Here is a 24982-nt window from a genome sequence, read left to right as displayed (position 1 = left end):
CCAGTGTTGCAGGATGAAGATTGGCCAGTGTTGCAAGATGAAGATTAGCCAGTGTTGCAAGATGAAGATTGGCCAGTATTGCAGGATGAAGATTGGCCAGTGATGCAGGATGAAGATAGGCCAGTGTTGCAAGATGAAGATTGGCCAGTGTTGCAAGATGAAGATTGGTCAGTATTGCAGGATGAAGATTGGCCAGTGTTGCAGGATGAAGATTGGCAAGTGTTGCAGGATGAAGATTGGCCAGTGTTGCAAGATGAAGATTGGTCAGTATTGCAGGATGAAGATTGGCCAGTGTTGCAGGATGAAGATTGGCAAGTGTTGCAGGATGAAGATTGGCCAGTGTTGCAAGATGAAGATTGGTCAGTATTGCAGGATGAAGATTGGCCAGTGTTGCAGGATGAAGATTGGCAAGTGTTGCAGGATGAAGATTGGCCAGTGTTGCAAGATGAAGATTGGTCAGTATTGCAGGATGAAGATTGGCCAGTGTTGCAGGATGAAGACTGGTCAGTGTTGCAGGACGAAGATTGGTCAGTGCTGCAGGATGAAGATTGGTCAGTGTTGCAGGATGAAGATTGGTCAGTATTGCAGGATGAAGATTGGTCAGTGTTGCAAGATGAAGATTGGACAGTATTGAAGGATGAAGATTGGTCAGTATTGCAGGATGAAGATTGGCCAGTGTTTCAGGATGAAGATTGGTCAGTGTTGCAGGATGAAGATTGGTCAGTGTTGCAAGATGAAGATTGGTCAGTGTTCCAAGATAAAGATTGGTCAGTATTGCAGGATGAAGATTGGCCAGTGTTGCAGGATGAAGATTGGCCAGTGTTGCATGTTACAAAAAACGCGATTCTAAAAGCTTAGAGATCTCCAGTGAATACTAGAAAGGACTGCCCTTCTAGCATCCAGCCTGTTACTGGGTTTTCGTAACAATTAGTCAGTATCCTTGTCCAATTATCCATTAAAATTCAGTATTATTCAATAGTGCTTCAGGATTACAACTGGTAGGCTACTAACTAGAGAAATTAAAATTTAATAAATTTATTAATCATTAAGTTGTCTAGAGGTATATTATCAAATTAAATTAAACAGCAATCAAAATAAAATCAATCTCTCGAGTTCAATATTATTGTGCTGAAAGCACATATCACATTTATAATTCTTAAGTACCGTCTGGTACATTAACATTTAATAAGATATTACAAATATGTACAAGTAAGTTTGTGTATGCGTGTAAGTGCTCTAAGTAGTTCACTATGTCTCACGACTCGACTAGACTTAAACAAGTGACTGACAAAGTCCTCTAATAAAATAACTTCTTGACCGACTGGCAACCAGAACAGTCTGCTTGAACAATGAAAAGAATGCTAAGCCCAGTAGCCATATAACAAGCGACTGCGACACAATCAGGATCAAGGAGATAATATAACGACACTAAGTAGGGACCATCAGCAGATCCTCCACAAAAGTTACAAAACTCCCATACTACTGAATCTAAGTTCAGCATAGGAAAAACCCTGACTGTGACAATACACAGAAACCAGTACAAATTTAGGTCAGAAGCTATAGCTAAGGACCTGAGATGCTCAGAGTGTCTAAGCGACACACAACCTCAGTACAACGTCGAAAATCACTAAGTCTATATAATGTTCTGTGAACAGAGTTCTACAGAACTAACAAGAATAATGAGACAGACAATCTGTCCAACCACCAAGCGAGTCTCGAGCAGACTGAATACTTCACGAGAGGTGAGGACACCCCCCCCCTCGATCACGTGATAGCTACGTGGACAACTGCAGCTCAGAAGCCGGCAGTCTAACGAGCGACAAGCGATAATTACAGTAGTTTGACATATTATGTACATCCTAACAACATAAGTCAAATAACAATATAACAGTCAAATAATAATATAAAGTCATACATTTACGATTTAGCTATTATCGCAAATATAAGCAATATAAAATTAAATGAAAAGGTAATATACATTATATATATACATAATAATCATTGTAACCCATTCAGGGGTTGCAACATTGCAGGATGAAGATTGGTCAGTGTTGCAGGATGAAGATTGGTCAGTGTTGCAAGATGAAGATTGGTCAGTGTTCCAAGATAAAGATTGGTCAGTATTGCAGGATGAAGATTGGCCAGTGTTGCAGGATGAAGACTTGTCAGTATTGCAGGATGAAGATTGGCCAGTGTTGCAGGAAGAAGATTGGTCAGTGTTGCAGGATGAAGATTTGTCAGTGTTGCAAGATGAAGACTTGTCAGTATTGCAGGATGAAGATTGGCCAGTGTTGTAGGAAGAAGATTGGTCAGTGTTGCAGGATGAAGATTGGCCAGTGTTGCAGGATGAAGATTGATCAGTATTGCAGGATGAAGATTGGCCAGTGTTGCAGGATGAAGATTGGTCAGTGTTGCAGGATGAAGACTGGTCAGTATTGCAGGATGAAGATTGGCCAGTGTTGCAGGATGAAGATTGGCCAGTGTTGCAGGATGAAGATTGGTCAGTGTTGCAGGATGAAGATTGGTCAGTGTTGCAAGATGAAGACTTGTCAGTATTGCAGGATGAAGATTGGCCAGTGTTGCAGGATGAAGATTGGTCAGTGTTGCAGGATGAAGATTGGTCAGTGTTGCAGGATGAAGACTGGTCAGTGTTGCAGGATGAAGATTGGTCAGTGTTGCAGGATGAAGATTGGTCAGTGTTGCAGGATGAAGATTGGTCAGTGTTGCAATATGAAGATTGGTGAGTGTTGCAGGATGAAGATTGGCTAGTCTTGCAAGATGATTATTACGATAAACTCCATTAATAATAGGCAATGTTAGTCTAGGTGATTATGACAGAATCATACTCCAGTTATATCGTAATAAGGATTCATTTCTAATTATATAATTTAATCTTATGTACAGATTATTAAGAAGATCGATAAAACTTTGTAAAATATATTTTTAATATAACGTAGATAACGTTATTGACTTACGTTATTTTAATTGTACCTTTTTCTTAGTTATATATAAACACAGACTTTATACACAAGTTATAAATTACCATGACCTTCATTCTAGCTGGATGGGCCTTTAAAATAAATATGATCAATAAAGTTACAGCTTGTATTGACTATAATAGTTGACTATAATAGACTATAATAGTTGACTATAATAGTTGAAGTCTCTTAACACATGAGAACTTCTATACAATGCAAGTTTCACAAGATCTCACAATTTCTGGTGACTTTAAAGAATAAAGCTCTGGACCAATAGCTTCTCAATTTAAGTTAAAATGAGTAGGAAAAGACCTTCTCTATACCCAGAGAGGCGCTGTACTGACTACTCTACTCCACTCACCCTTGACGTAGACTCTCGCGTCAGGCGGGTAGTAACCAGAGGTGAGGTCATACAAACATTAAAAGGTTATTACCACTGGTCAATAATCCATCCAATATACATACATATATATATATATATATATATATATATATATATATATATATATATATATATATATATATATATATATATATATATATATATATATATATAATGAAAACATGAGAAAGATGAAAATGAATATGTAATATTTATAAAGGTGATTAACATCGTTTTAGGATGAACAAAAATGCATCCGGGTGTAACATGATGATTGGCCTCTCTTTCAGGATGAAGATTGACTAGTCTTGCAAGATGAAGATTGGCCAGTCTTGCAAAATCAAGATTGCCCAGTCTAGCATTATAAAAATTGACAAGTCTTGGAAGACGATTAGTTAGAGATTTCATAAAAATTCTTTAAAAAAAAGTTCAGAGACAACAATAAATTTTATTAGCAAATATTTAATTCTCACTGAAACATAAATTATTACAATGGTCTTAAAATTATTTGGGAAATAATTTAAACCCATCACAGCTCTTTTTATATAGTCGAATGATAAATGTATAGAACAAATTACCGGAAAAGTGACAGAAATATTATATACATTTTCATGGGAAATAGTTCTTCAAACCCGTAATGTATAGATAATATTTTAATTAAATTCATGTATATACATTCTCCTTTTGGGCCCACGACATGAAGATGTTTCTGGGAGAGCCGAAAAAACACGATACAGAGCTGACACGCACACAAAACACAGCAACACACACACACACAAACACACACACACAAACACACACACACAAACACACACACACACACACACACACACACACACACACACACACACACACACACACACACACACACACACACACACACACACACACACACACACACACACACACACACACACACGACATGACGGAAGGGATAGACTCAGAAGTGTCCCTGTTTGCAGATGACGTGAAGTTAATGAGGAGAATTAAATCAGACGCGGACCAGACAGGTCTGCAAAGAGACCTGGACAGACTGGATGTGTGGTCCAGAAACTGGCTCCTAGAATTTAACCCCGCCAAGTGCAAAGTCATGAAAATCGGAGGAGGGCAAAGAAGACTGCAGACAGAGTATAGGCTAGGTGGCCAAAGGCTGCAAACCTCACTCAAGGAGAAAGACCTAGGAGTGAGTATAATATCGAGTACATCGCCAGAAGCACACATTAAACAGATAACTGCTGCGGCATATGGGCGCTTGGCAAAGCTGAGAATAGCGTTCCGGTACCTCAGTAAGAAATCGTTCAAGACTTTATACACTGTGTACGTCAGGCCCATACTGGAGTACGCAGCACCAGTTTGGAACCCACACCTGGTCAAACACGTCAAGAAATTAGAGAAAGTGCAAAGGTTTGCAACAAGGCTAGTTCCAGAGCTAAGGGGAATGTCCTATGAAGAAAGGTTAAGAAATCGGTCTGACTACACTGGAAGACAGGAGGGTCAGGGGAGACATGATAACCACATACAAAATACTGCGTGGAATAGACAAGGTGGACAGAGACAGGATGTTCCAGAGATGGGACACAGAAACAAGGGGTCACTATTGGAAGCTGAAGACTCAGATGAGTGAAAGGGATGTTAGGAAGTATTTCTTCAGTCATAGAGTAGTTAGGAAGTGGAATAGTCTGGCAAGCCATGTAGTGGAGGCAGGAACTATACATAGTTTTAAGACGAGGTATGATAAAGCTCATGGAGCAGGGGGAGAGAGGATCTAGTAGCAACCACAATTAATGAGTACAATTAGGTGAGTGCACACACACATACACACACACACACACACACACACACACACACACACACACACACACACACACACACACACACACACACACATACATATACCAGAGTCGCCGCCAACACCACCGCCACCACCATCACCACCACACCACCACCGCCACCACCACCACCACCAGCACACCACCATCGCCATCACCACTGCCACCACACCACCCCCACTACACCACCACTACCACTACCACACCACCACCACCACCACCACCACCACACCTACCACCACACCACCACCACCACTACCACACCACTACCACCACCACTACCACAACACCACCATCACCACTACCACACCACCACACCACCACCGCCGCCCCCACTACCAACACCGCTACTATCGCCACCACCACTACCACACCACTACCACACCACCACACCACCACCGCCGCCCCCACTACCAACACCGCTACTATCGCCACCACCACTACCACACCACCACCACCACCACTACCACACCACCAAAACCACTACCACCACTACCACACCACCACCACTACCACCACTACCACACCACCACCACTACCACAACACCACCATCATCACTGCCACACCACCACCACACCACCACCGCCGCCCCCACTACCAACACCAATACCTACTACCGCCGCCACTACTACCACACCACCACCACTACTTCCACACCACCATCACTACCACCACTACCACACCACCACCACCACCATCACCACTACCACATCACCACCACACCACCACCACCGCCCCCACTACCAACACCACTACTACCGCCACCACCACACCACCACAGCCACTACCACACCACCACCACCACTACCACACCACCACCACTACCACAACAACACCATCACCACTACCACATCACCACCACACCACCACACTACCACACCACCACCGCCGTCCCCACTATCAACACCAATGCCACACCCATACCGCTACCACTACTACCACACTACCTCCACTACTACCACACCATCACCACTACCACACCACCACCACCACCACCACACCACCACCACCACTACCACCACTACCACACCACCACTACCACACCAACACCACCACTACCACCACTACCACACCACCACCACTACCACAACACCACCATCTCCACTACCACATCACCGCCACCGCCGCCGCCCCCACTACCAACACGACTACTACCGCCACTACTATTACCACACCACCACCAAAACCAGTACCACACCACCACCATCACTACCACACCATCACCAATACCACATCACCATCACACCACCACCGCCGTCCCCACTACCAACAACAATACCACACCCCAACCGTCACCACTGCTACCACACTACCACCACCACTACCACACCATCACCACTACCACACCAACACCACACCTCCACCACACCAACACCACACCACCACCACACCACCACCACTACCAACACTACTACTCCACCGCCACCACTACCACAACAACACCACCACTACCACCACTACCACCACTACCACAACGCCACCATCACCACTACCACACCACCACCACACCACCACTACCAACTACCCACTACCAACACGACTACTACCGCCACCACTACTACCACACCACCACTACAACACCACCACCACACCAAAACCAATACAACCACCACACCACCACTACACCAAAACTAATACAACCACCACACCACCACTACCATCACTACCACACCACCACCACCACCACACCCCGACTACCACTACCATACCACCACTACCTCTACTACAACACCACCACCACACCGCCTCCACCACCTCTACCACCATCAACACCACCACTACCACCACCACCACCACCACCACCACCACCACCACCACTAGCACCATCATCACCACCACTACCACCACCATCACTACCACTACCACCACCACCACTAACACCACATACCGCACATCATCATCACATCACCACCACCATCACCACCACTACCACCACCACCACCACCACCACTACCACCACCACCACTACCACCACCACCACCCCTACCATCATCATCACTACCACTACCACCACCATCACCACTACCACTGTCATCACCACCAATGCCACCACCACTACCACCATCAACACCACCACTACCACCACCACAACTACTACCACCACCAGCACCATCATTACCAGCATCATCACTACCACTACCACCACCAGCATTACCACCACAACCACTACTACCACCACCACCACTACCATCACCACCACCATCACCACCACTACCACCATCACCGCCAGCACGACTACCACCACCTCCACCACCATTACCACCATCACCACCACTACCACCACCACCACCATCATCACCACCACTACCACCATCACCACTAACACCACCATCACCGCTACCACTACCACCATCACCACTACTACCACCATCATCACCACCACTACCACCATCACCACCACTACCACCATCATCACCACCACTACCACCATCACCACTAACACCACCATCACCGCTACCACTACCACCATCACCACTACTACCACCATCATCACCACCACTACCACCACCATCACCACTACCACAACCACCACTACCACCATCATCACCACTACTACCACCACCATCACCACCACTACCACCACCACCACCCCTACCATCATCATCACTACCACTACCACCACCATCACCACTACCACTGTCATCACCACCAATGCCACCACCACTACCACCATCATCACCACCACTACCACCACCACAACTACTACCACCACCAGCACCATCATTACCAGCATCATCACTACCACTACCACCACCAGCATTACCACCACAACCACTACCACCACCACCACTACCATCACCACCACCATCACCACCACTACCACCATCACCGCCACCACGACTACCACCACCTCCACCACCATTACCACCATCACCACCACTACCACCATCATCACCACCACTACCACCATCACCACTAACACCACCATCACCGCTACCACTACCACCATCACCACTACTACCACCATCATCACCACCACTACCACCACCATCACCACTACCACAACCACCACTATAACCATCATCACCACCAATACCACCACCACTATAACCATAACCACCACCACCACCACCACCACCGTCACAACTACCATCATCATCACCGCCACCACCATCACAACCACCACCACCATCACCGCCACCACCGTCACAACCGCCACCATCATCACCGCCACTACCGTCACAACCACCACCATCATCACCGCCACCACCACCACAACCACCACCACCATCACCGCCACCACCGTCACAACCGCCACCATCATCACCGCCACCACCGTCACAACCACCACCTCCACCACCGTCACAACTACCACCATCATCACCGCCACCACCATCACAACCACCACCATCATCACCTCCACCACCATCACAACCACCACCACCATCACCGCCACTGCCATCACCATCATCAACGCCACCACCCTCACAACCACCACCATCATCACTGCCACCACCACCGTCACAACCACCACCATCATCACCACCACCACCGTCACAACCACCATCATCATCACCACCACCACTACCTTCACAACCACCACCATCATCACCACCACCACCGTCACAACCACTGCCATCATCACTGCCACCACCACCGTCACAACCACCACCATCATCACCACCACCACCGTCACAACCACCATAATCATCACCACCACCATCATCACCACCACCACCGTCACAACCACCATCATCATCACCACCACCACTACCTTCACAACCACCACCATCATCACCACCACCACCGTCACAACCACCGCCATCATCACTGCCACCACCACCGTCACAACCACCACCATCATCACCACCACCACCGTCACAACCACCATAATCATCACCACCACCATCATCACCACCACCACCGTCACAACCACCACCATCATCACCACCACCACCTTCACAACCACCATAATCATCACCACCACCACCGTCACAACCATCACCATCATCACCACCACCACCGTCACAACCACCTTCATCATCACCACCACCACCTTCAAAACCACCATAATCATCACCACCACCACCGTCACAACCACCACCATCATCATCACCACCACCGTCACAACCACCACCATCATCACTGCCACCACCACCGTCACAACCACCACCATCATCAACGTCACCACCGTCAAAGCCACCACCATCATCACCACCACCACCACCTTCACAACCACAATAATCATCACCACCACCACCGTCACAACCACCATCATCACCACCACCACCGTCACAACCACCACCATCGTCACCACCACCACCGTTATAACCACCACCATCATCACTGCCGCCACCACCGCCACCACCGTCACAACCACCACCATCATCACCACCACCACCTTCACAACCATAATAATCATCACCACCACCACCGTCATAATCACCATCATCATCACCACCACCACCTTCACAACCACCATAATCATCACCACCACCACTGTCACAACCACCACCATCATCACCACCACCACCGTCACAACCACCACCATCATCACCGCCACCACCGTCACGACCACCATCATCATCACCACCACCACCTTCACCACCATAATAATCATCACCACCACCACCGTCATAATCACCATCATCATCATCACCACCACCACCTTCACAACCACCATAATCATCACCACCACCACTGTCACAACCACCACCATCATCACCGCCACCACCGTCACAACCACCACCATCATCACCGCCACCACTGTCACAACCACCACCATCATCACCGCCACCACCGCCACAACCACCACCATCATCACCGCCACCACCGTCACAACCACCACCATCATCACCACCACCACCTTCACAACCATAATAATCATCACCACCACCACTGTCACAACCACCACCATCATCACCGCCACCACCGTCACAACCACCACCATCATCACCACCACCACCTTCACAACCACCATAATCATCACCACCACCACTGTCACAACCACCACCATCATCACCGCCACCACCGTCACAACCACCACCATCATCACCGCCACCACTGTCACAACCACCACCATCATCACCGCCACCACCGCCACGACCACCATCATCATCACCGCCACCACCGTCACGACCACCATCATCATCACCGCCACCACCGTCACAACCACCATAATCATCACCACCACCACCGTCACAACCACCATCATCATCACCACCACCACCTTCACCACCATAATCATCACCACCATCACCGTCACAACCACCACCATCATCACCACGACCACCTTCACAACCACCATAATCATCACCACCACCACCGTCACAACCACCGCCATCATCACCACCACCATCTTCACAGCCACCATAATCATCACCACAACCACCGTCACAACCACCACCACCATCATCATCACCACCACCGTCACAACCACCATCATCATCACCACCACCACCACCGTCACAACCACCACCATCATCACTGTCACCACCAACACCACCGTCATAACCACCACCATCATCACCACCACCACCTTCGCAACCACCATAATTATCACCACTACCACCGTCACAACCACCATCATCACCACCACTACCTTCACAACCACCATAATCATCACCACCACCACCGTCACAACCACCACCATCATCACAACCACCACCGTCACAACCACCACCATCATCACTGTCACCACCACCGTCACAACCACCACCATCATTACCGCCACCACCGTCCCAACCACCACCATCACTGCCGCCACCACCGTCACAACCACCACCATCATCACCGCCACCAGCGTCACAACCACCATCATCATCACCATCACCACCTTCATAACCGCAACCATCATCACCGCCACCACCATCATCACCACCACCACTGTCATACCCACCACCATCATCACCGCCACCACCGTCACAACCACCACAATCATCACTACCATCACCACCGTCACAACCACCATCATCACCACCACCACCGTCACAATCACCACCATCATCACTGCCACCGCCACCGTCACAACCACCACCACCATTAATAAAAAAAAAAGGCACACTACCGTGACTGGAATGATACACAAATAACCTGCACATAGAAGAGAGGATCTTACGACGACGTTTCGGTCCGACTTGAACCATTTACTAAATCACACTAACGTTCCCTCCGCATCTGTGATCCTCAGTTCCTTCCAGCAGAAATTTCCACTCTTCATAATTCGTTTTCCCGTCTTGGCTACCCTTCCCATTTCATAGACTCTGCCCTCTCACGTGCTAAACGTAATTTCTTGTCTTCCAAAGTCTCTACTCCTGGGAACTCTTCTGTCCTCTGCCTTCCCTACATTTCCGGTCTTTCTAATCTCAACAATTCTCTCCGTCCCCTAGACATCAAGCTTACTTTCCGCCAGACTAACACTCTTCGCACTCCTCCCTCTACAGATGTTTCTGGTGTCAACTCTATTTCTTGCTCCTCCTGTCCTCTTCAGTACTTTGTAGAAACTGGTCGATCTCTTTCTGACAGACTTAGGGAGCACAAAAATAGTGTTAGGCTTGCCCACACTAATAATGAGATCCTAGATCCTAGATCCTAGATCCAGAGATCCTAGATCCAGAGATCCTAGCCATCCTATTGACTAGTCTTCTGCTAAAACTGTCTTCCCTACTTCCAACTTTAACAGTCGCCGTCTGGTTGAATCCTCCTTAATACACAACTTTCCTTGTATGAATCTTAGTCCTGGCTTCGTCTCTGTAAATGCCTTCCTCTCCCACTACATTGTAAAATGCTCCAAACTTCAGAACACCCGTGACTTAACCTGATTCCTCCTTTTTTCTTCTTCTCCCTCTTCCAATTTCCTCTTTCCCTTTTTCTTTTCTCTTCTGGGTTGTCTTTCTTTTTTCTGTCTTGTGTTTCTGTTCTTTCATTATTCATTTAATTACTTCCCCTCCCCCCACTTATGTATACTTGCTCTCCCTCTGCTGGCACCTAGCTCCCTTGCAGTGCTCCCCTTTCTTTGTATTTGACTGGCTCCTCCTCCTCCTTAATTCCCCACTACTACTACCACTACAACTACTACTACTACTACTACTACTACTACTACTACTACTACTACTACCACCACCACTACCTCTTCCTGCCTATATATACCCGTCCTTCTCGTTAGTGTGACTTTGTAAATCGGTCCAAGTCAGACCGAAACGTCGTCGTAAGCTCCTCTCTTCTGTGTGCGGGTTATTTGTACCCCACCACCACCACCATTATCACCACCACCACCGTACAACAGTACATTCTTGCGCAAAAAACATGCAATATGCGTACCTACATTTACGCAGGTTGTGCAGTAGCTCGTCAACACAATACACGAACTTACACACAACTACAAAAAAAATATTTTTTTTTAAATAATAATACCAGTATATTATTATTATTATTATTCTTAATATTATTATTATTATTATTATTATTATTATTATTATTATTATTATTATTATTATTATTATTATTATTATTATTATTATTATAATTATTATTATCTTTATTATTATTATTATTATTATTATTATTATTATTATTATTAACAATCTTTTTATTTTTATTATTATTAATACTATTATTATTATTATTATTATTATTATTATTATTATTATTATTATTATTATTATTATTATTATTATCTTTATTATTATTATTATTATTATTATTATTATTATTATTATTATTATTATTATTATTAACAATCTTTTTATTTTTATTATTATTAATATTATTATTATTATTATTATTATTATTATTATTATTATAATTATTATTATTATCTTTATTATTATTATTATTATTATTATTATTATTATTATTATTATAATTATTATTATCTTCATTATTATTATTATTATTATTATTATTATTATAATTATTATTATTTTCTTTATTATTATTATTATTATTATTATTATTATTATTATTATTATTGACAATCTTTTTATTTTTATTATTATTATTATTATTATTATTATTATTATTATTATTATTATTATTATCTTTTTTATTAGTATTAGCGATCACCGAAAGGGAATCTTAAAGAGGTTACCATATTTTTGTTTTCATCCAACTATCGTTCTCGTTTTTCTCAAAACTGGAGAAGGTTTGTATGTCCGACTCTTGGTGTGTAGCCACAGTCAGCCACGGTGACTAACTCGTTCTAATCCGTCCCTTCCTTATCTCCTTTTCCATCCCCGTGATCAACGAAAAATAACTTTGGTAAGATTATAAGCAATGAATATAGACACTGATGTAATATAGACATTGATGTAATATAGACATTGATTTAATATAGACACTGATGTATTGTGGACACTGATAAAATACAGACACTGGTTTAATGCAGGCATTGATGTAACATAGATACTGATGTAACATAGATACTGGTGTAACATGCATATCAAACAAACCTTGTGACTGTCTCCAGGGGTGAAAGTTCAGTTTCTGACTATTGAAACAATAGAATAACAGGTAATAAAACCGATGTATTTAAGTAAAGATATATAAATTCAAAGACGGAAGACATAAACCCGCGGTGGGAAAATAAGTCAAAGGACGGGAAGATTTTTGCATTTTTTTTTCCGCCCTGTAACTGAGGCTGTCTTCAGAAACCTGTTGAAAAAGCGCAATGCAGAGCAATGTTTCGTTCAGGACTGAGTTTCAGCAAGTTTTACTGAAGCTCAGTCCTGAAGGCAACCTTGTTTAATGTGTTGCTTCGTACTGCGTGTGTCTAGTCTCATCTGTGTTACGTGTCTCTAAACTCATTTGTATTACGTGTCTTTGATCTCATTTGTATTACGTGTCTCTAATTTGACTTGTATTAAGCATCGTCTCTAAACTCTTCCTATTCTCTGTCTTATTTTCTCCACATGAATCAGCGTCATAATATATATATATATATATATATATATATATATATATATATATATATATATATATATATATATATATATATATATATATATATGCAAAACAACCACTCTGAAAGAATAGAGAAATTCCAAGCGCTTTCGTGACTACTCACATTATCAAGGAACTATGAAAGTGAAGCATCCAAGGAAGCTATATAAGGGGTCCGGCCAGCACCTCACTATCAGATCCCACAACGGTTAAACACGTGACGCGCGGCGAGCCAACTTGGATAGGTCCTTTGCACAACTCACCCCCAAGCTATTCTACCCAAGAAAATTTAAAAATTATTTGTCCAGTGTATTATTAAATTCTTCCCAGTATATAGCTTATATAGCTTCCTTGGATGCCTCACTTTCATAGTTCCTTGATAATGTGAGTAGTCACGAAAGCGCTTGGAATTTCTCTATTCTTTCAGAGTGGTTGTTTTGCATATTTTGAAATCACCTGTTTACTGTGATCTTATTGCATATATATATATATAATAATAATAATAATAATAATAAAAGATTCAGCAAGGTCTTAACTTCAACAACAAACTTCGACTTACCGTTCTTGCCAGTATCTTCTCATCTCCTCCATTACCTCCTCTTCCATTCGTTCTCTCTCCAGATCTTCTTCGTTTTCCTCGATAATGACGTCATTATCGTACTCGTCCAGCTCGAGACTGACGAAGCCGTCGTCCACGAAGGAGTCGTCGAAAGATGCGTCCGCCATGAGCTCGTCGTCGTCTTCCAGGTAGTCTTCACTGTCGTAGTTCTCCTCGTCCTCTTCCTCCTCCTCTTCCCCTTCCTCCTCCTCCTCCTCTCCTTCCTCCACCTCCTCCTCGTCTTCTACCTCGTCATCACCCTCTGTTCCAGGACTCTCAACGTCATTTTCGTCCGATGAGGTCCCAACCTCAAGACTCTCCTTACCTTTAAGTAACCAATCTGAATACCCCATCAGTTCAGTCTTGTCAATCTCACTTTCGGTCGTGCTATCTCCATTTTCTTTGTCGCTTTCTTTCACTAATTCCGATCCCGATTCTTTCACCAGAAGAATCCATTGCAAGTTATTTGATTCCTTTTCAGCGTTTGTTTCAAGCGCGTCACTCCGGATTAACTTAGCTGGTTTGCAGCCGCTAGAGGGCGACACTGCGTCAGCGTATCGTAACCTCACAGACTTCACACTACACCGACTATCACTATCACTATCACTACTTCTGTCTGAACCACTGATTTCGTTTACTTGCACTAGAGGAATTTTCTGAATTGCAGCAGGCTGGATGTCCTCTCTAACATGAGTAGTACTTTCAGTGTCTGTAAAACTGTATTCTTTTGTCTGTGCTTCACTCCCACTTTCTTTGGTTAGAGGGAAAAACGCGTTTTCTTCAATAATTTCAATTGAGCTTGATGTGATGGCATCTCTATAAGCTTCGTTTTCTATATTACCATCATCTCCCGTCTCTTCAAAGTTGATGAACGTCATTTTGGGCTTAGTGAGGTCAACAGTTTTTGTCTGAATGGGCTCACCTATATTCTCAATCTCTTCGTCCTCCTCTGCGAACGAAAGTTGAAAGTTTTGGGACAGCTGCTCACTTGTGTTCATGTCTTCCTCTCCAGGCTGAGCATGTCCATTTTCTTCCGTGTTGGCTTGCTCGTCTCGCTCCTCGGCCACGTCGCCGCTCTCCACCGAGTCGAACGAGGACTGTATAGCACACTCAAACCTCCTCCTCAGATTCACTGCTGCCTGGACGATGCGGAGCAGCGTGCAAGCCATAGTGGAGAACCACAGCCGTAAAAGAAGAAAATGAAAACAAAAGAAGACAACGGTATAATGAAACGCACCTGGCAAGGCATTGGTACTTTCTTAGCTGGCTACCTCAACGGGTAGACTCACACACTTTCACGAGTCTGGCTTTGACTTTGTCCTTCAGTATTATTCCTCTCAGCTTTCGCTGCCGTTCGTGTACCGTTTCAAGACATTTCATTGCTACTTCTCTCTCTGCATGACACATAATCAACATTGTATCCATTTCCTGCAATAAAGTGGATTGAGTAAAGAATTTTCTCGCACTGAATTAACGAGAGTAAATTATATAAATTCAAGTTGGCATAGTGGAGTGAGTCACTTTGTTGTCTTGGGTTTGTGTGTGTATGTATGTATGTGTGTGTGTATACTCACCTAATTGTGGTTGCAGGGGTCGAGACTCTGCTCCTGGCCTGTGTGTGAATGTAAATATGTGTGTGTGTATGTGTGTGAGTGTATGTGTGTTTGTGTTTTTTTTTGTACTCACCTAATTGTACTCATCTAATTGTGGTTGGAGGGGTCGAGACTCAGCTCCTGGCCTGTGTGTGTATGTATGTGTGTGTGTGCACATGTTAGTAACCATTTTGTCCTAGGCACATGTCGATTAGACACTAGGCCTGTTGTATATGTGCGTCGTTGTTGCCTCCCTGTCAGATATTCTCTGATCCATTGCAGTGCCTTTCCTGTTATGTGTGCCTGGTCCTCTAGCTTTTGCAGTAACCTCTTGTGAGGAACTGTGTCGAAAGCCTTCTTGCAGTCCAAAAATACGCAGTGTGTGTGTGTGTGTGTGTGTGTGTGTGTGTGTGTGTGTGTGTGTGTATTTGTATATATATATTTGTATATATATATTTGTCATAATAAGCGTGTATGCTCCTGGAGAAGAGAGGAATGCAGAGGAGAGAGAAAGATTTTTGGAGATGTTAAGTGAATGTATAGGAGCCTTTGAACCAAGTGAGAGAGTAATTGTGGTAGGGGACCTGAATGCTAAAGTAGGAGAAACTTTTAGAGAGGGTGTGGTAGGTAAGTTTGGGGTGCCAGGTGTAAATGATAATGGGAGCCCTTTGATTGAACTTTGTATAGAAAGGGGTTTAGTTATAGGTAATACATATTTTAAGAAAAAGAGGATAAATAAGTATACAAGATATGATGTAGGGCGAAATGACAGTAGTTTGTTGGATTATGTATTGGTAGATAAAAGACTGTTGAGTAGACTTCAGGATGTACATGTTTATAGAGGGGCCACAGATATATCAGATCACTTTCTAGTTGTAGCTACACTGAGAGTAAAAGGTAGATGGGATACAAGGAGAATAGAAGCATCAGGGAAGAGAGAGGTGAAGGTTTATAAACTAAAAGAGGAGGCAGTTAGGGAAAGATATAAACAGCTATTGGAGGATAGATGGGCTAATGAGAGCATAGGCAACGGGGTCGAAGAGGTATTGGGTAGGTTTAAAAATGTAGTGTTAGAGTGTTCAGCAGAAGTTTGTGGTTACAGGAAAGTGGGTGCGGGAGGGAAGAGGAGCGATTGGTGAAATGATGATGTAAAGAGAGTAGTAAGGGAGAAAAAGTTAGCATATGAGAAGTTTTTACAAAGTAGAAGTGATGCAAGGAGGGAAGAGTATATGGAGAAAAAGAGAGAGGTTAAGAGAGTGGTGAAGCAATGTAAAAAGAGAGCAAATGAGAGAGTGGGTGAGATGCTATCAACAAATTTTGTTGAAAATAAGAAAAAGTTTTGGAGTGAGATTAACAAGTTAAGGAAGCCTAGAGAGCAAATGGATTTGTCAGTTAAAAATAGGAGAGGAGAGTTATTAAATGGAAAGTTAGAGGTATTGGGAAGATGGAGGGAATATTTTGAGGAATTGTTAAATGTTGATGAAGATAGGGAAGCTGTGATTTCGTGTATAGGGCAAGGAGGAATAACATCTTGTAGGAGTGAGGAAGAGCCAGTTGTGAGTGTGGGGGAAGTTCGTGAGGCAGTAGGTAAAATGAAAGGGGGTAAGGCAGCCGGGATTGATGGGATAAAGATAGAAATGTTAAAAACAGGTGGGGATATAGTTTTGGAGTAGTTGGTGCAATTATTTAATAAATGTATGGAAGAGGGTAAGGTACCTAGGGATTGGCAGATAGCATGCATAGTTCCTTTGTATAAAGGCAAAGGGGACAAAAGAGAGTGCAAAAATTATAGGGGGATAAGTCTGTTGAGTATACCTGGTAAAGTGTATGGTAGAGTTATTATTGAAAGAATTAAGAGTAAGACGGAGAATAGGATAGCAAATGAACAAGGAGGCTTTAGGAAAGGTAGGGGGTGTGTGGACCAGGCGTTTACAGTGAAACATATAAGTGAACAGTATTTAGATAAGGCTAAAGAGGTCTTTGTGGAATTTATGGATTTGGAAAAGGCGTATGACAGGGTGGATAGGGGGGCAATGTGGCAGATGTTGCAGGTGTATTGTGTAGGAGGTAGGTTACTGAAAGCAGTGAAGAGTTTTTACGAGGATAGTGAGGCTCAAGTTAGAGTATGTAGGAAAGATGGAAATTATTTCCCAGTAAAAGTAGGCCTTAGACAAGGATGTGTGATGTCACCGTGGTTGTTTAATATATTTATAGATGGGGTTGTAAGAGAAGTAAATGCGAGGGTCTTGACAAGAGGCGTGGAGTTAAAAGATAAAGAATCAAACATAAAGTGGGAGTTGTCACAGTTACTCTTTGCTGATGACACTGTGCTCTTGGGAGATTCTGAAGAGAAGTTGCAGAGATTGGTGGATGAATTTGGTAGGGTGTGCAAAAGATGAAAATTAAAAGTGAATACAGGAAAGAGTAAGGTTATGAGGATAACAAAAATATTAGGTGATGAAAGATTGGATATCAGATTGGAGGGAGAGAGTATGGAGGAGGTGAATGTATTCAGATATTTGGGAGTGGACGTGTCAGCGGATGGGTCTATGAAGGATGAGGTGAATCATAGAATTGATGAGGGGAAAAGGGTGAATGGTGCACTTAGGAGTCTGTGGAGACAAAGAACTTTGTCCTTGGAGGCAAAGAGGGGAATGTATGAGAGTATAGTTTTACCAACGCTCTTATATGGGTGTGAAGCATGGGTGATGAATGTTGCAGCGAGGAGAAGGCTGGAGGCAGTGGAGATGTCATGTCTGAGGGCAATGTGTGGTGTGAATATAATGCAGAGAATTCGTAGTTTGGAAGTTAGGAGGAGGTGCGGGATTACCAAAACTGTTGTCCAGAGGGCTGAGGAAGGGTTGTTGAGGTGGTTCGGACATGTAGAGAGAATGGAGCGAAACAGAATGACTTCAAGAGTGTATCAGTCTGTAGTGGAAGGAAGGCGGGGTAGGGGTCGGCCTAGGAAAGGTTGGAGGGAGGGGATAAAGGAGGTTTTGTGTGCGAGGGGCTTGGACTTCCAGCAGGCGTGCGTGAGCGTGTTTGATAGGAGTGAATGGAGACGAATGGTTTTTAATACTTGACGTGCTGTTGGAGTGTGAGCAAAGTAACATTTATGAAGGGGTTCAGGGAAACCGGGAGGCCGGACTTGAGTCCTGGAGATGGGAAGTACAGTGCCTGCACTCTGAAGGAGGGGTGTTAATGTTGCTGTTTAAAAACTGTAGTATAAAGCACCCTTCTGGCAAGACAGTGATGGAGTGAATGATGGTGAAAGTTTTTCTTTTTCGGGCCACCCTGCCTTGGTGGGAATCGGCCAGTGTGATAATTATATATATATATATATATATATATATATATATATATATATATATATATATATATATATATATATATATATATATATATATATATATATATATATATATATATATATATATATATATATATATATATATATATATATAAACACTGATCTCTGGCTGAAGGAGAGATCAGTGTTTGTGTATATTTCGCCTGCTCTCGCGAATTCCTTGCATATATATATATATATATATATATATATATATATATATATATATATATATATATATATATATATATATATATGTATATATATATATATATATATATATATATATATATATATATATATATATATATATATATATATATATATATATATATTTATATGGTCGTGTTTGGATGGTGTGGGAGAGATATTGTTTGGGTTATGGTTTCAATGTTTGGGTTATAGGAGGGGGAGTGTTTGGGTGGTGGTGGTTGAGTGACAGTGTTTGGGTTGTGTGTGAGGGTGGTGGTGTGGGTTTTCATTTGTGGTACTCGTGAACAAACTTAGAGACAGCTTACTCTTTCACTTTCTTGTTGAAAGTTCCACTGATGAAGAACTCTCAGTTTACATCAACGTTATTCTCAGATTTATTTCCTTTGCGAATTTTATTTGCTGGTGCAAAACACACACACACACACACACACACACACACACACACACACACACACACACACACACACACACACACACACACTCACACACACGCACACACTCACCGGGGCAAAAGTCTATTTAGCGTAAGACTTTGACAGATGGTAACTACTACTACTACACACTCACATACATATACTTGTACACACACACACACACACACACACACACTTCTGCCACCTATACTCTTCCCTTCCTCCCATACACCATCTTTTGCACCTCCTTACATATTCCTTCCCTCCCAACTCTACTCCCAATATTCCCCTCCTTCCACCACCCACCCCAACACACCCATAGCTGAAGCAGGCGGAGGCGGGGTCATAGTGGTACCATCCACTATTCGAAGTATGTCTTCGTCCAAAGGTTGAACAAGTGTTGAAGAATTCTTTGTAACAAGATCCCATGATGCTGCAGTGTCTGACAGTTGTGATGAATGGTTTGAAAAACCGACAAGTTGAAGATTGAGACACTTATGCAGCATATGGGAATCTTTATTCAGGAAACGTTTCGCCACACAGTGGCTTCATCAGTCCAATACAAAGAGGAAGGCGTAAGGAGAGGAGGAGAATGAGGTAATCAGTCCCTCAACCTAGAGTCGATGTGTTCAGTCCATGGACAGAACACATCGACTCTAGGTTGAGGGACTGATTACCTCATTCTCCTCCTCTCCTTACGCCTTCCTCTTTGTATTGGACTGATGAAGCCACTGTGTGGCGAAACGTTTCCTGAATAAAGATTCCCATATGCTGCATAAGTGTCTCAATCTTCAACTTGTCGGTTTTTCAAACCATTCATCACAACTGTCAGACACTGCAGCATCATGGGATCTTGTTACAAAGAATTCTTCAACACTTGTTCAACCTTTGGACGAAGACCTACTTCGAATAGTGGATGGTACCACTATGACCCCGCCTCCGCCTGCTTCACCTCACCTCACTACACCCATAGCTAAAACAACTTCTTTGAATTATTATGCGGGAGATTACCTGCATGAGGTTTACAGGGTATTACCTGAATTATTACGTGCAAGTAATTTGGCGAGGTAAGTGGGCTTAATCACAGAAGGTCGCAGAACTGTCACTCCCTCGTTGTCCACTCAATACCACTCTCACAAAAAGCTAGACCTGACATTAAATTAATAATTACAGTATTAAAACCAGCTACTCGGGTAAATTAAAACTGGGTGGACTGTATATTTGGTTTACTTGCTGGATACACAAATTATAACTATTAGTACAATACATATAATACAATGGTGTTATTAGAAAAGAAATTCGCATTACTACTCACCATTTAGTTAATGGATTACAATTTTTATTTGCAACACATCCTAACACTATCCTAATAGCTAGAGTTTACGATGGCCAATGCAAAACTACTATACATTATGGGTAACCGTCACTTAGCTAAGGTGTGCTGCTGGAAAGACTCAGAGTTCCCTATTTTTCTGTCCTTGTAGCCGAATTGTAAGGGTTTTCCACACTATTTATCCCAATTCTTTAGCGGGAACGTGTCAGCAATTTCTAAATTACCGACTGAATTCGATATACACAAATTGAACCTCGATGACGCCTGATTACATTGCACACTTAACAGACCAGTGTTCACCCATTGAGTTTCGCTATGGCGTCCTCCCAGTCCGCTTTGCGGCTGTTTCACATCCTTCCCCCTAACTCAAAATTTCTCGAAGGGTCAAATCAGCATCACATTTAAATACACAATTATTATACTATTCAAATTTACACATGCTGAATTTAGGAAAATTCAAAATTTTCCACAACTTCTACTCCACAGCACAGCTGTTGGCATGGCCGACGCGGCAGGTTGTGTAGTGGGCTAGCTGCGGGATTTTCAAGGATAGCTCCTGGTCAAAGAGGCTGACCAGGTCCCTACTTAACAAAACTCAGTGTGAATGCTTTGAGAAGATACCAGAGCAGCGAACGGACATCCCAGTGCATCGTTTCAGCGTAAATAGTTGAAGTGTTGTGCAGTTTTAGAGGGTTTGGTGTTGTAGAGTCAGGACCAGTCAGCGCCTCCCCCCTCTCCGATGGGGGGGAGGGGGAGGGCGTGTGTAGTAAACAGTGACCCTCTTATAACGCTTCACCTCTGCGCGTCTCCCCCGCCTCACCCACCCAACTCCCAGCGCCACCCCATCTGTAGAGGGTACTTCTCCCCTAACCCACGATGTCAGCGATGGCACTGCAGGGAGTGCCGGGCTCACAGGAACTTCCACTCCAGGGACAGCATCGTGGAGTTCGACCGCGAGGCAGTTGTCAGGTGCGCCACAGGCAGTGTGTACTCAGTTCCTCAAGCTTCAACATCCGTGCACACGAGGGCCTGGGATCTTCAATCAACTTGGCGTCCACCAGGACGCTGACATGTCCCTAGGACAGCTCTCCATCGGGCTACTAACGGAGTCACTGGCTTCTTGGACCTCTAGGGGAGGGTCGATGGTGCTCGTGCAAGCAGCAGATCCCTGGGCAACTTGCTGCTGTTTGCAATGGCTGTCTGCCGAGGAGAGACAGTCACCTAGCAACATCTGTTGTTGGGGCAATGGATGAATTCCTTACTGTGTTTGTTAACTGCTCATTACTCTGTAATTTGGCTATGATTGTAATCATGTCATAACGTGTTTATCATTCATTACCTTTGAAACTTGTTATGATTGTGACCAGCTCTACCTGGAGCTCATTACCTTTGTAAATTCTTGTAATTAGTCATGAGTGTGACCAGCTCAACCTGGAGCTCATTACCTTTGTAAATTCTCATGATTAATGTGTTTATGATTCATTACCTTTGCAATTATTCATGAGTGTGACCAGCTCAACCTGGAGCTCATTACCTTTGTAACTTGGTCATGATTATGACCAGATCTAGTTCATTACCTCTGTAACTTGCTCAGCTATCAAAACTTTGAAGTCCAGTCCCTGGACCAATTATGTACCTCTGTAATCTTTTGACTACCGCCCACAGGATGGGTATGGGGTGCATAATAAACATATTAAACTAAACTTCTATTCCACATTCAAACAGCTTGTAATCAAGAGTTAAATAATGATATTGTAATCGAAGGGTCAGTGTGAGCTCAATAACTGAAAATGTCCGATTGATCATCGGAATAAAATGCAAATTAAGAGCACCATAATAAAACACCAGGCCTGGAGAGGTGAGAGAACAGGGGAAAAAAAGGGGAAGTAGCTGGTGTGGATAGAGAAGCCGGTAAACACAAAATAGAATTTGTCGAATTCAACGAGAAATGTATATAGTAAAATACTTCTAAGAGAGATAAAGATAGGCACAGAAAATAAACAAACAGGGCAGAGATAACGACAGAGAAAGTAAACAAACAGACCAGAATTGGATCATTTAGGGACAATGTTAACAGCAGATAGTGATTACCTGGAAAGATTTTCACTGATCTGTTCACGATAAATAAAACAAAAAAAATAAGTTCTTTACTCTAGACATTAACAATCCCATCGATACTACATAAAAAAGACATGAAGTAAGACCAGGATCATTTATTATTTATGACGATTGAATCACAAGTATCTATGAGGACGAATGAAGCGCACGGGTACATGAGGAGCGACCAGCCATGCACTACGACTCACAAGCTGTGCACTATTTGCAACCAACTGTGCACTACGAGCAACGAGCCATGCATTATAAGCAACCAGCTGAGCACCACGAGCACTAGCAATGTGCACTACAAGCATTAGTATCGTGCACTACGAGCAGTACTGCCGTGCACTACGATCAGTAGTAACGGGCACTACAAGCAATAGTGTCGTGCACTTCAAGCAGTAGTGCCGTGCACCCAGATGAGGCAGAGGAAGAAATAGTACACAGAGGATAAAACACATGTGAGTTATATTGTTTACGGTGTAAGTGTTGGCACTGTTCCTGACAATCTCAACCTCTCAACGTCAACTCTAAGAATATTCTCCTGTTTCCTATTATTTCTACCGGGAGATGTATATCCCTCGGTATATATATATATATATATATATATATATATATATATATATATATACATGTATATATATATTTTATTAGCACACTGGCCGATTCCCGCCAAGGCAGGGTGGCCCGAAAAAGGAAAACTTTCACCATCATTCACTCCATCACTCTCTTGCCAGAATATATATATATATATATATATATATATATATATATATATATATATATATATATATATATATATATATATATATATATATATATATATATATATATATATATATGTAACCTTTTCATTCTTGATATGAATGTAATTTTTTGGTTATATTTTATATTGACTTTGGTAACATTGCTATCGTGTCTATTAATGGCTTGCGGCTGAAATGTCTGTCAGTAAATGAGTGATCATTTCCTGCATGATGTGTCGTGATGGCAACATGAATGATGACCGAAAGCATACATCAAAGAAGTATCCTTATCGGTACAACGTTTCTCTTCTTGTACAGCATTATCAAAATATATGATAAGGATCTACACAGAGTAAAACGTCGTACAGTTAAAACATTTTTATGCTAGGCTTGTGTTTGTCTTCAGAGTTGAGCGTTGTGTGAGATGAACCTCCACTCTATCATGATGCTGCTTCCCATGATGCTGCTCCCCATGATGCTGCTCCCCATGATGCTCCTCCCCATGGTGCTGCTCCCTATGATGCTGCTCCCCATGATGCTGCTCCCCATGATGCTGCTCCCCATGATGCTG

General features: G+C 43.2%; 1 protein-coding gene across 2 annotated transcripts in view; it reads right to left on the bottom strand.

Annotated features, from left to right (window-relative positions):
• Positions 1 to 24982, bottom strand: part of LOC128695126 (uro-adherence factor A) — a 305956-nt gene that overhangs the window by 126495 nt on the left and 154479 nt on the right. For both annotated transcript variants that reach the window (XM_070084920.1, XM_070084921.1), the window contains exon 2: positions 14630 to 16096. In XM_070084920.1, the coding sequence (XP_069941021.1) occupies positions 14630 to 15837 (1208 nt within the window). In that variant the 5' untranslated portion in view covers positions 15838 to 16096. The remainder of the gene's footprint in view (positions 1 to 14629; positions 16097 to 24982) is intronic.

Source organism: Cherax quadricarinatus, chromosome 14 (genome assembly GCF_038502225.1).
Source record: "Cherax quadricarinatus isolate ZL_2023a chromosome 14, ASM3850222v1, whole genome shotgun sequence".
Lineage (NCBI taxonomy): Eukaryota > Metazoa > Arthropoda > Malacostraca > Decapoda > Parastacidae > Cherax > Cherax quadricarinatus.
This window is presented reverse-complemented; position numbering and strand designations above follow the sequence as displayed.